This window comes from Cnephaeus nilssonii, assembly GCF_951640355.1.
Source record: "Cnephaeus nilssonii genome assembly, chromosome: 2".
NCBI lineage: Eukaryota > Metazoa > Chordata > Mammalia > Chiroptera > Vespertilionidae > Cnephaeus > Cnephaeus nilssonii.
Window position 1 is genome coordinate 12277160 of NC_137073.1, and position 13718 is coordinate 12290877.

General features: G+C 48.6%; 1 protein-coding gene across 1 annotated transcript in view; it reads left to right on the forward strand.

Annotated features, from left to right (window-relative positions):
* GTF3C1 (general transcription factor IIIC subunit 1) overlaps positions 1-13718 on the forward strand; it is a 92591-nt gene that overhangs the window by 54919 nt on the left and 23954 nt on the right. Inside the window, exons 14-19 of the mRNA XM_079791635.1 lie at positions 395-579; positions 2211-2486; positions 2725-2870; positions 10139-10236; positions 10743-10839; positions 10953-11130. Coding sequence (XP_079647761.1) covers positions 395-579; positions 2211-2486; positions 2725-2870; positions 10139-10236; positions 10743-10839; positions 10953-11130 — 980 coding nt within the window. The remainder of the gene's footprint in view (positions 1-394; positions 580-2210; positions 2487-2724; positions 2871-10138; positions 10237-10742; positions 10840-10952; positions 11131-13718) is intronic.

Below are 13718 nucleotides of genomic sequence, written 5' to 3' on the forward strand. Positions count from 1 at the left end.
CCTGGCTCTGGCTTGCAGGTGCTGGTTTGTGCGTCTTGCCATACATTGGCCACATGTACTCTGAATCAGATGCCAATTAATTTCATATCAAATTCCTGATTTCTAGCATTTATGAAAGTATCAGAGGACCTAGTCTGTCAGGCTCCCTTTCTCACAGGTAGCAGCTGCCCCGTAGGTGGGGGTGCACTCTCCAAGTCACCACAGTCCTCACCATTCCCAAATGTCTAGTGACCTGGCACATTTTATTCATTTAAAACATCTGCCAGGCCTCTAGAGCAGTTGAGTTTGAGGCCTCAGGACCAAATGGCTTCATCTGATTCATGAGGACAAAATGTGTCCTTTCTCCCAGCCCTTGGTTTTCTCACCATAACATTGGCTCGCACTTGGTCTGCAGGCTTAAAGCGCCCCAGTCTACAGTGCCTAAAGGGGAAGCCAAAGAAGAAAGTCAAGGAAAAGAAGACCCGAGTGGATCAGGAGATTCTCAGCTGAATGATTGCTCTAAACCAGAGAGTGGACGGGTGAAAAAAACTGATGAGAAAATGGGCATAACCCAGCTTAAAAATTACAACCCTGTAGTAGGTAAGAAGCAACTTCTTGTCAATGTCTAATTGTGTTTCATTGGTTGTTTGCATGATGCCCTTTGAGTCACTTGGTGTTGTACATTTAAGTACTGGACTGCAGTCAGGGAATAAGGTCTGAATTGCTGGCTGGGTCATGTGGCCTGGTCACATGACTTCCACCGGCATCACTTTCCCTATCTGCAAGATGGAAATGATTCTTGCCCAATATACCTCACAAGGCTGTTGCAAGACTCAGATGGAACTATGCTAGATCCCGCCCTGGCTAGTGTGGCTCACTTGGTTAGAGCATCATCCGATATACAGAAAGGTTGCAAGTTCGATTCCCAGTGAGGTCACATACTCAGGTTGCAGATTTGATACCCTTTGGGGGTATGCATACAGGAGTCAGCCAATCGATGTTTCTCTCTCACATCAGTATTTTTCTCTCTCCCTCTCCCTTTCTCTCTACAAAAAGAAGCTATCCTAGATCCCAACATGAGGAATTATTTACAAAGATTAATTTCTTTTGCTGACTACCCTTGGGCTGGAATATTCTATTTCAGAAAATCTCTACCTCTGCTGACCCCATGAGCCTTCTGGTAGTTTCAGCCATTGGCGAGTTTGCACATTCATATAATTTTCTCAGAGTCAGGTCTCTAACAGAGCTGGCTCCTCCCTCATCCCCCACTAAGCTGCTCTAATGTAAATGTGTGGGGTCAAGTGCAGTGGCAGGACTTTATAATCGAGTGCTTCGTTGTTCCTCTCCTAATCACAAACGCGTTGGTGGTGAGGGCAAAGGCAGCTTACCAGGGCACGGGCTCTGTCAGGCAGAAAACGTGTCCTGGTATGGGATGTGGCAAACTCGGGACTCCAGACAGAAGAGTCACCTGCGTGACTTCCCTTTCCGAAGGCTGCAGTCACACAAGCATGGCCTTTACTTTCCAGGTTTCATAGTCAGAGAGTGCAGACGGAGAGGAAACACGAGCACGAGTGTGTGCAGCTGCACAGCACCTGCACTTGAGCAGATGGGCTAGGCTTGCCGGGAGGAGGGGCCTCTACTCAGTGTCCTTACCGCCCTGTTCCTTTGTCTCCCTTGACTCACCTGCTCCCTCTTGCTGGGGAAAGCTAAGGAACACATTATTTGTATCAACAAAGAAATAAGCTACTTTAAAAGAACCTAGATTTTGCACAACCCCCATCAAGACAAGAGTTCTAAATGGAGGTATGTCGGACCCTCCATGGTGGCTCCCTCCTCCATTACACTCTGGCTCACCTCCTGGGCTCTCCTTCCTTGCTCCACCCTGTCATTCCAGCCTGTGACCCTTCTCGAATGTGTCAGGCACCTTGCATTACCCTGGGTTGTACAGCCCAGGTTATCTGTATGGCCTGCCCAGTCACGGACTTGTGGACTTCCCTCAAGGCCTCTCCCCGTCCCTTCCTCGCTTTATTTTCTGCACCAGCTATTTCCATCTGATGTCTTATTTCAGGATTTTGGTATTGTCTTCCCACTAGAAAGTAACTTCCACGAGAATAAGAACATTTTCTTTGTCCCTGGCACCTGAGACATAGTGGCAACAACATTTTTTAGGGAATTGAACTGATTGGAATCTGGGGCTTTTCAAGCACTGCCTTCCCCCTTTCTTGCCTCAGTTCCTGGACTTGGGCGATCTATAGGATTTCTGCCCAAAATGGCTCGCCTGCGGGTGGTCCACAGGTTTCTGTGGTACCTGGTCTACGGGCACCCTGCCAGCGACACGGAAGAAAAGCAGGGCTTCAGCAGTGAAAGAACGGGAAAGCAGGAGCCAGGCAGGACCGGAGCCCCGCCCTCCTCCGAAAAAGACTTGGAGACCTCCTTTGATGCCCCACCGAGCGACAACCAAGATGGAGAAGTCCGGGAGGCTGAAGTGGAGCTCCCCACAGAGAGAGGTGAGATGACCAGGGCAGGCCAGCAGCAGTGGGACCCAAAGGGGGGGTCATGATGGTTTCTTATTCTTGTGGTTGGAACTGGCAGAATCTCTACACTGCCCTGATACAAACTTTCTGACCCTCTGGGCTTCCTGCCTGACAAGTAGATTTTCTCACGTTTGTGGTAAGAGAGAACCAAGATTTACTAGGAGGTAATATCACCATCATGACTTGGACCCTGTCTCTGGTTTTCTCATAGTGTATGTGGATGAAGCCTCGTGGACACGCTACGTCCCTCCCATTCCAATCTACAGGGACTTCGGCTTCGGCTGGGCTCTTGTCAGCGACATTCTCCTCTGCCTGCCCCTCTCCATCTTTATCCAGGTTGTGCAAGTCAGCTACAAGGTACTGGCAACTCCCAAGCTATCACAGGAGCTAGTCCCTCAGCCCCAGGCCAGAGGGCCCATACTCACCTGGTCAGCAAAAATGCTTCAAGACCTGCAGTTGCCCGGATGGATGGATGGATGGATGGATGGATGGATGGATGGATGGATGGATGGTTGGTTGATTGGGTAGGTGGAGAGATAGGAGATTGGATGGATGGTTGGTTGGTAAGTCAAAGACTTGTTCTTCTAGATAGATCAACCATAAGACAAACAAATATCATGGTGTGACAATACAATATGTATTTAGAAATTTGGTTTATATAGAAAAAGAAGGAAATAGAAGTTACCCATAACTTTATCACTCAGACAACTAGTGATTTTGGTACATTTTCTCCTAGTCTTTTTATCCTATGCCATGTTTGTGTGTATATGCATGTATATGTGTATATTAGATCTCCCGTTTGTGTGTGTGTTTTTTAACTGAATTGAGACTATACTATATTTACTCTTTTATGTGTGTTTTTCCACTGAACAATATATTGTGTTTTCCACATCATTGAGTTTTAACTTGATATTAAGTAAATTCATAGTATTCTTTCTTATGCACATACCCTAATTCATTTCATGAGTCCTCTATTCTTAGACATTTAAGCTCTAGTTTCTTGTTTTTACAAATGACAGGTGATAATACCTTTTGGTAGACATATTCGTGGGAAATTCCAAAGTTTTTTCTTTATGGTAAGGACAGAAATGGAATCACTGGCTTCCAGGGAAATCAGCATTCTTCTTCTCTTTTTAATATAACTTACTAAGTGATCACCCCAATAAATCTAGTACCCACCCATCACCATACATAGTTATTGCAATATTATTGACTGTATTGGCTATGCTGTACTTTACATCCCCCTGACTTTTCTGTAACTGTCAATTTTTACTTCTTGATCCCTTCACCTTCTTCACCCAGCTCCCTAACCTCCTCCCATCTGACAACTGTCAGAATGTTCTGTTTCTGTTCTGCTTGTTTGTTTATTTTATTTTTTAGATTCCACATATAAGTGGAATCATATGGTATTTGTCTTCCTCTGTCTGACTTATTTCACTCAGCACAATACCCTCTATGTCAGTGATGGGCAACCTTTTAAGCTTGGTGTGTCAAACTTCGCCAAAAAACTGAGCATAACTCGGGTAGTGTGTCACTTTAAGGAAAAAACATTATTTCGCAAATGTTTCATCCTCAGGAGCAGCAAATGTTTCATCCTCGGCATGCGGCCGCTTCAGCGGCCGCGTGTCATCAGAAATGGCTACACTTGTCAGTGCTGACACACGTGTCATAGGTTCGCCATCACTGCTCTGTGTCCATCCATGTTGTCGTAGACGGCAAGATTTCATGCTTTTTTTATGGCTGGGTATTCCATTATATATGTGTACTTCTGTACCCATTTATCTATTGATGGACACTTAGGTTGCTTTCATATTTGGCTAAATAATGCTGCAGTGAACATATGGATGCATATGTCTTTTTGGTTTATTGTTTTGGGTTTCTTCAGATAAATATCCAGAAGTGGAATTGCTGGGTCCTTCTTTTTCTCTTGTTAGATAGCCTTTGTTTTGTTTTTTCACAAGTCAATGATTTTTTTTAATTGAATTTATTGGAGTGCCATCCTATCTAATAATAGAGTACTATGCAAATAAACATCACTCCGCTACGCCCACGATTGGGCAGCGGGAGGCTGGGGGGCGGGACTCGGGGTGGCCTCTCAATGGCCAGATCCGTCACCCCTCAGCCTTCGTGGGTACGAGCGGTGGTGGCGGATGGGGGCGGGTCTGGGCGCCGCTGTCGCCACCCCCGGAGAGACCCCGCCCCCGCCACCGCTGCCGCCGCCGCCGCTGCCACCACCGCCGCCACGGCTGCCCCTGGGGAGACCCTGCCCCCACCGCCACTGCCGCCACCGCTGGGGCGGCGGCAGTGGCGGCGGGGGCGGGGTCTCTCCTGGGGCGGCCACGGCGCTGGCGCCCGGACCCGCCCCCATCAGCATTTGCGGGTCTGGGGCGGCGGTGCCTGGACCCACCTCCATGCACCTGCACTGGGGGAGGGCCTGGTCAGCAGCTGCAGAGGCTGCTTCAAGGGCCAAAGAGGGAGGCAGGGCCAGACCTCAGCGGCCGCAGCTGCTGCGGGGCCGGGGAGCCAGGCAGGGCTGGACAGGCAACCTCAGGGTGGGCCTGGGGGTGGGTCCAGTGGTGCAGCTTGACAGCAGACAGCAGGGCCTGTTTGGTGGTAGCTGCCGGCGACCCACAACAGGCAAGTGGGCCTGCAGGCAGCACCCAGCAGGGCCTGCTTGGCTGTTGCCGCGGCGACCCGGGAGCAGACAAGCGCAGCTGTAGGCAGCACCCAGCAGGGCTTGCTTGCCCATCGCTATGGTGTGGAGCAGGCAAGCCCCGCAGAGAGCAGAGAACCACAGGGAGCAGGCCTAAACTGTCAGTAGGACATGCACTGAGGGCTCTCGGATTGGTCAGGCTGAGGGACCCCCCGCCCCGTGCATGAATTTCATGCACTGGGCCTCTAGTTGGTTAATAAAATGATATAGATTTCAGGTGTATAATTCTAGAATACATCATCTGTATATTGTATTGTGTGTTTACTACCCCAAGTCTAGTCTAATTCCATCACCATTTATCCCCTCTTTACCTTCTTGTACCTCCTCCCAACCCCTTTCCCTCTGGCAATCACCATACTATTGTCTGTGATAAATGTCTAGTGTATTTATTGTTACCCCAGCTTTTTGTTTGTTTGTTTGTTTCTGTTTTCATGAAATACCTTTTTCCATCCCTTTACTTTTAGTCTGTGTCTTTCTATCTGAATTGAGTTTCTAGTAGACAGCATATGTAAGGGTCTTGTTTTGTTACCCATTCAGCTTCCATATGTCTTTTTATTGGAGCATTTAAAGTAATTGTTGACTGCCCGGCCAGTGTGGCTCACCGGTTGAGTGTTGACCCAGGAACCAAGAAATCACGGTTCAATTCCTGGTCAGGGCACATGCCCAGGTTGTTAGATCAATGATGTTCCTCTCTCATAGATATTTCTCTCTCTATATCCCCCTCCCTCTATCTCTAAAAATTAATAAAAGATATTTAAAAAATAAAGCCCTTGCTGGTTTGGCTCCTTGGAGAGAGTGTCAGCATGCAGACTGAAGGGTCTCCGGTTCGATTGCGGTCAAGGGCACATACCTAGGTTGCAGGTTCAACCCCTGGCCCTGGTCGGGGTACATACCAGAGGCAAGCAATCAATGTGTCTCTCTCATATCAATGTTTCTTTCTTGTGTGTCTCTCCCCTTCCCTTCCACTCTCTCTAAAAATCAATGGAAAAATATCATTGGATGAGAATTAACAAAAATATATACAGATAAATAAATAAGTAAATAAATTGCTGACAGATATGTAGTTATTACATTTTATTATTAACCTTTTAAATCTTTTTCTTCTTCTTAACGAAAACCCTTTAACATTTTTTGGGGTTTGATGGTGGTGAATTTTTTTAGCTTCTGCTTATCTGGGGATCTCTTTATCTTTTGATTTTATGATAGCTTTGCTGGGTGGAGTAATCTTGGTTTTAGATCCTTGCTTTTCATCACTTTAAATATTTCTTACCAAACCCTTCTAGCCTTCAAAGTTTCTATTGAGAAATCAGCTGACAATCTTTTGGGAGTTCCCTTGTAGGTAACTACGTGTTTTTCTACTGCTGCTTTTAAGATTCTCTGTTTGTCTTTAACATTTGGCATTTTAATAATGATACGTCTTGTTGTGGGCCGCTTTGGATTCATCTTGTATGGGACCCTCTGTGCTTCCTGGACTTTCGTGTCTGTTTCTTTCACCAGATTAGGGAAGTTTTCCATCAGTTTCTTTAAAATATATTTTTATTGATTTTAGAGAGGAAGGGAAAGGAAGAGATAGAAACATCTATGTGTATAAAAGGCTAATATGCAAAGTGTCCCCTTGGGAGTTCGACCGGGAGAACGGGAGTTTGATGACTCGCTATGACATGCGCTGACCACCAAGGGGCGGCACGGAACATGGCGGGCGACCAGCAGTGGCAGCAGCAGGGTGCTGAGGGAGCGAGGGAAGGAGGAGGCAGGAAGGTGGGGGAACCGTGTGGTGGTAGCGTGCGGGCGGCAAGGGAAGGAGGAGGTGGGGAACCTGTTTGCTGGCCAGGCCTAGGGACCCTACCCATACATGCACCAGTCAATGATAAGAGAGAACCATTGATTAGCTGCCTCCTGCATGCCCCCAACTAGGGATTGAGCCCACAACCGGGGCATGTGCCCCTGACCAAAATCAAACTTGGGACCCTTCAGTCTGCAGGCCAATGCTCTATCCACTCAGCCAAACTGGCTAGGGCTCCATCATTTTTTTACATAGGTTTTCAATTCCTTGCTCTCTCTCACTCTTCTCCTTCCAGCACTCCCATGATGCGAATGTTGATACACTTGAAATTGCCCTAGAGCAGTGGTTTTCAACCTTTCTAATGCCGCGACCCTTTAATACAGTTCCTCATGTTGTGGTGACCCCCAGCCATAAAATTATTTTCGGTGCTACTTCATAACTGTAATTTTGCTACTGTTAATGAATTGTAATGTAAATATCTGTGTTTTCCAATGGTCTTAGGCTCTACAGCAGCTGTTCTCAACCTGTGGGTCGAAAGGTTGAGAACCACTGCCCTAGAGGCTCCTTAAACTATCCTTATTTTTGTGGATTCTCTTTTTCCTTTTTTTAATCTTCACTGGAGGATATTTTTCCATTGATTTTTAGAGAGAGGGAAAGACAGAGAGAAATACTAATGTGCTAGAAACTCATCGATAGGTTGCCTTCTGTACGTGCCCCGACCAGGGCCCAGACCAAGGAGGAGCCTGCAACTGAGGTATGTGCCCTTGACCTGAATCGAACCTGGGACTGTCTGGTCCACAGTCTGGTGCTCTATCCACTGAGCCAAACCAACTAAGGCTATGGATTCTCTTTTTCATTCTGCTGTTCTGATTGGGTGTTTTCTGCTTCCTTATCTTCCACATCTCTGTTTCATCTACTCCACTGTTGATTCCTGTAATATATTTTTTATTTCAGTTAAAGTATTCTTCATTTCTGGCTGGTTCCTTTTTATGTTTTCTGTCTTTGTTTTTATGTTTCCTCTCTCTTTGTTGATGTTCTCACTAAGTTCATATGCATCCTTATTACCAGTGTTTTGAACTCTGCATCTAGTTGATTGCTTGTCTCCAGTTAATTTAGTTCTTTTTCTGGAGTTTAGTTCTCTTCTTTCATTTGGGGTATGTTTCTTTGTTTCCTGATTTTGACTGTCTCCCTGTGTTTGTTTCTCTGTATTAGGTAGAGCTGCTACTGCTCCCAGGCTTGGTAAAATGGCCTTGTGTAGTAGGTATCCTATAGAATCCAGTGGCATAGCCCCCCCACCCCCAATCCCAATCACCCGAGCTGGGCACTTCACATGCGTCCCCCGTGTGGGCTGTGTGTACCTTCCTGTGGAAGCTATGATTGCTGTTGGCACCTCAATAGGAGCAAATTACCCCAGGTCAATGGCTATGAGGATGAGCTGTGACCACCCTGGAGGGATCAGCTGTGCAGAAGCCAATCCTACAAAGCAGGACTTACTTCAGCAGCAGGGCTTTGGTGCCTGCTGTGTCTGCCCCTTGAGCGTGTCTCTTGGGGAAGTAGTTGGGTGGTGTTTGGACATGGTCTGAAGCGGGTGCACTGGCTCTGGGGCCTCCTGGAAGATTCAGGCCAAGGTCAGCTGCTACCGGTGCCTTGCCCAGGATATAGCCCCACCCCCACATGAGCTACAAAGCAATCTTCAGTTGGCTGCTACTTGTGCTGGGCTTGGAGAGGCCAAGCTGCAAACCAAGGCTGGCTGCCACTAGTGCCAGGCCTAGGGCCACTTAGCGAGAGGTACAGGCATGCAGCATGCTGAGGCCAAATGCTGCTTGTTTAGAGATTTTAGGAAAGTGAAGTGTGAGCCAAGATGGGCCATTCATGTGGAAAAGCCACTGGAAACAGGTTGGGAGGGCCCACAAGTTGGATGAGGCTTGTTTCAGGGAATCACCAGAGCAGGATGAACAGTGTTAGCCAGGTTGATGGAAACTCAAATATGGAGCCCAGCCTGCTGGCTCTGTGGGATAGAGAGCTCAGCAAAGGAACAATGGCCTCTGCCAGCACTTCTGCCTGGCAGAAAAGTGCCCTCACAGTTCTCACCTTGATGCCAATCAATTCAGTTCCTCCCTGTATATCCCTGGTGCCTTTCCACCTATTGCTCCAATGCTGGAGCTTAGAGCACATGAGTCCGAGTAAGTCTCTGTGGGCCCTTTAAGAGGAACTGCCTGGGACTCCAGCAGCCCTTCATCTTACTTAGCCACAGTCCCCGCTGGTTTTTACAGCCAGAAGTATGGGGACTTCTTTCCTGACACTGGAACCCTAGGCTAGGGGGCATGGTGTGGGGCTGGGACCCCTCGCTCCTCAAACCTCCACAGGCTGAGACATCCCTCCCTACCACACATGGGTGTGAGACCAGCTTTTCCATATCTCCGCCCTTCCTATCAGTCTCAGTGTGGCTTCTTCTTTATATCCTTAGTTGCAAGGCTTTTGTTCAGCTAGATTTCAGGCAGTTCTTTTTTTTTTTTTTTTGTAGTTTAGTTGTAATTTTGATGTGCTTGTGAGAGTTTCCAAGTACTGCATTTACCTGTGCTGCCATCTACACCTGTTTTTAAAATATACAGGAGTATATTCCCATATCATCCCCTGGAAGTATTTTAGCAATTTGATTGCCCATCCACAGTATATGAGGGCAGTGTGGCAGATGGGCTGGAAAGGACGGGTAACATGATTGAAAGCAGAGATGTGGGAGGTTTGGGGGAGGAAGGAAGGAGGAGGCACCATCACCATAGTGCTGACGGGCAGGTTCAGAGAAGCTGCAGACCAGAAAATAGTGGTGAGTTTTGCCCAGCTGGTGTTTCTCAGTGTTTGAACATCGACCCATGCACCAAGAGGTTGTTGGTTCAATTCCTGGTCAGGACACATGCCCGGGTTGCTGGCTCGATCCCCAGTGAGGGGCATGCAGGAGGCAGCCAATCGATATTTTCTCTCATCGATGTTTCTATCTTTCTCTCCCTTCCCTTTCCTCTCTCTCTAAAATTAATTTTAAAAGATTAAAGAAAATAGTGGTAAATGTTTTTTCACAATTCTAGCAATTCACTCTGGTCTTGAGGTTGAGCTGAACCCTAAATCACCTTGTAGGTGGACAACCTGGATGAATTCCTGAATGACCCTCTGAAGCAGCACACGCTGATTCGCTTTCTCCCCAGGCCTATCCGGCAGCAGCTCCTGTACAAGAGGTGAGTCCCGGAACTGACGTGGAGAGGCCGAGGGTCCCTGCACTCCCCTGGAAGTTAGGAACTGAATACTCATTAACCAGGAAGAGGAAAGGTTTCTGCCTTGCTGGTTGTAGAGATCCGAGGTTTTCATGAATTCAGCCACCTGTGAGCCTTTTAAAGCCCGGGCAAGTGAAATGCATGCTGGTACATTTTATACTTGATTTTAAGGTTCTTTTAAAGTAAATTCTGCTGATAAAGTCTGCAAGCCCTAATGTGGTTTTGTCCTTTTGTTACTTTTACTTTCTAACCCAAAACCCCAGTGTAGAATTGATGCTTCATTGCCCTTGTTGGGTGTGGGAAGGGCAGTTCTGGGCTCCAGTACTTTGCAGGCCCAAGGCCAATCCTCCAGGTCCCACCAGGTAGAAGAGGGGAGTAAGTGAGGTGCCCTCCTCACCCCAGATGCAGACCCCCTGACCACAGTCAGCGTGTGGTGTGATTGGATCCTGCCCCTCCCCTCTGTTTTCCAGACGATACATTTTTTCCGTGTTGGAGAACCTGCAGAGGCTGTGCTACATGGGGCTGCTGCAGTTTGGTCCCACAGAAAAGTTTCAGGATAAAGATCAGGTAACATCTCTCAAGCCCAAATTGAAGTGGTCCTGACTGTTCAGCAGTTTCCAGACGGCTCACCTGAGGCTGATTCTGCGGTCTCTCCCGCCCCATCCCTGCCTGCCTTGCAGATCTTCATTTTCTTGAAGAAGAATGCAGCTATCGTTGATACCACCATCTGTGACCCACATTACCACCTTGCCCACAGCAGCCGGCCCTTTGAAAGGCGTTTTTATGTCCTGAATTCAATGCAAGATGTGGAAAACTACTGGTTTGATCTGCAGTGCGTCTGCCTCAACACCCCTTTAGGTACCATCTGTCTTTGCTGGTCCTCACTGTTTTCCCCCCTTGCTGTGGAGCAACTGGAGTTAGTGCTGGAGAGGGCGAGATGATGCCTCGTGGTTTCCAGGCTGCTCCCCGAGGCCTATCATGTCCTTGGGGCTCCCTTAGAAAGAAGTGTAGCAGGCCTTGAATGGGGAGGTATGCCAGTCCCCACTCCCCATTCAGCCCAAGCAGCTCCACTTGGTCTTTACTTACGTGTTCATTCAGTAGGTATTTATGAACACAGCGTGCATTTCCTGTGCCTGGACACAAGCAATGAAAACACACCTCGTCCCTGCCTTCGTGAGACGTCATTCTTGGGGAGAAGACACACACACACACACACACACACACACACACACACACACAGTGTGATGAGTGCCAGGGAGGAAATACACAGGGTGATGAGCCGAGGGCCTTTGAATGAATGGTCAGGCAGCCTTTCTGAGGAGGAGACATTTGAGGCTGAGCCAGCTGTGTCCAGAACTGGGGAACAACATTCCAGGCACGGGAACAGCCAGTGCCAAAGCCCCAAGTGTGGTTGGAGAGACAGGAAAGGCCAGCATGGTGGGAAGGAGCGTGGCCGCTGAGATTGGGAAGTGGGCAGGAGGCAGACCCTGGGGGCCATGCAGAACACGGTAGTTTGGATGTGTTCTAAAAGCAGCAAGAAGATGGTGGTGGTTGTATAATCAAGCCTCTCAATGCTTGCTCTGGAGAACAGACGGGACAGGAGTAGAAGGAGAAAGGCCAGTTGGGCTGTGACTCATGCGCCAGAGAGATGCGCACTGTGATGGTGATAGAGGGGCCGATGGGGAAGGCTGGGAGGAAGAACTGGCAGACTTGCCGCTGGGTGAGTCGGGCTTTGGGTGGGGCCTTTGCTCTCATTGTTTTCCTCTCCAGAATGTTCCCAAGCCCCTGCTCGCCTCGCAGGTGGCCACTCTGTTTCACGTGGCTCCTATTCGAGAAAGCCTTCCCAGCACCTTTACTGTCGTTGTCTTATTTCGTTCTGTGGATTCTGTGAGCACAGGCCATTGGCTTGCATCCCCATGCTGTCTCTCAGGGCCTGGTACACAGTGACTCCCGTAAATGTTTATTGAGTGGCTAGAGGGTTTGTGGGAGCTAGAGAGCCTCCCTGCAGCCCAGCGTGCTTTCCTCGAAGCCAGTTTTCAGCTGGTCTTTTCTTGCCAGTCCTACCAGGAGAAAAAGGATGGGCATCGGGTGCACCCAGGAGAGACTTCTGATCCTCTTTCTCCTGCCACAGAGCTGCAGATCAGTGTTACACGCCGGTTTTTGCACAGCAAGGATTACATACTTGTTCAGTGGAATTGTTCAGGGTCAACAGCGTAATGAGCACTTGTATTTAGAGCCTTTAATGGGTCCAGACAAATTTTAGGACAGTATGTGTCACAGACTCCTCTGGCATTAACTAGTGAACTAGGCTTTTACTATTTCAGATTTTAAAAGTTATCTTAATTCCCCTGCATTTTATACCTAGGTGAAAATTTGTGAACCAGTGTGTTATTTGCACCAAAGATTTTCAGGCTTAACAGTTGGTAAATTTCCATCCATCCCTTTTAGTGTTTGGGAGCAGAAATGTGGGAGGCTTATTGAATCCATTAATCAGACCTTGATTGTCTTGTCATTTAGCGAACATTTGAGGGGTTCCCCAAAGATGAGGGGAAAGCACCATATAAAAGACATGAGCATCCTTTAGAGCAGGGGCTCCAGACACAAGTGTGCACAGCAGCACCCGGGAGCCTGAAGTGCAGGTTCCTGGGCCCCGTGCAGAGGTTTGGCCTCGGCAGACCTGGGCTGGCCTAAACCTGCAGTCCTAGCAAGCAGCTGTGGTGCACAGAAGCATCACCTAATTCCCCGTAGGTTCAACTGTCCATTCAAATGCATGATCTTGGACAAGCTCTTTGTCACCTCCTGACTTTAGGGGACAGTGTGTTTCACAGTGTCTTCATTTCTAAACTGGGAATACCGCCACCACCTTATGGGCAGAGGCGAAGCTTCACCCAGATGTCTCAGTAAACTTGGCTGAGAGGTGGGGGACATGGCCTCTCCCCACTGCCCCTTCCCTCACCCAGGCCAAGGTCTCCAGATGAGCATGTTATGAGAGGGTCTTTGACAGTCTGCAAATTATCATCACCTTCCCTTGCCCTATTCAAGCAACCGTTTTAGTAGTAATTTATGTTTTCTTATGAGAAATGCAATCTTCTTTATTATGGAACTAGAGGCCCGGTGCACAAAATTCGTGCATGGGTAGGGTCCCTAGACCTGGCTGGTGATCAGGGCTTATCTGTGGGGCGACCAGTGGGGCGATTGGGGGGCCCCCACTGGCACTCTCCTTGGCCGGCCTGGTGCCAGCCACTTGCCAGGCCTGCCCCCCGCTGGCACCGTTCATTGCCTCCCTCTGTGGGAGGTGACCGGCAGGACGATCAGGGTGGGGGTGGCACTGGCCTGCTTGCTGCCCGGCCCTGCCCCCTGCTGCCGCCGGTCGCTTCCCTCTGCAGGGCGACCGGCAGGGTAATCGGGGAGCCCCTGCTGACACCTGCCTTGGCTGGCCTGGGGCC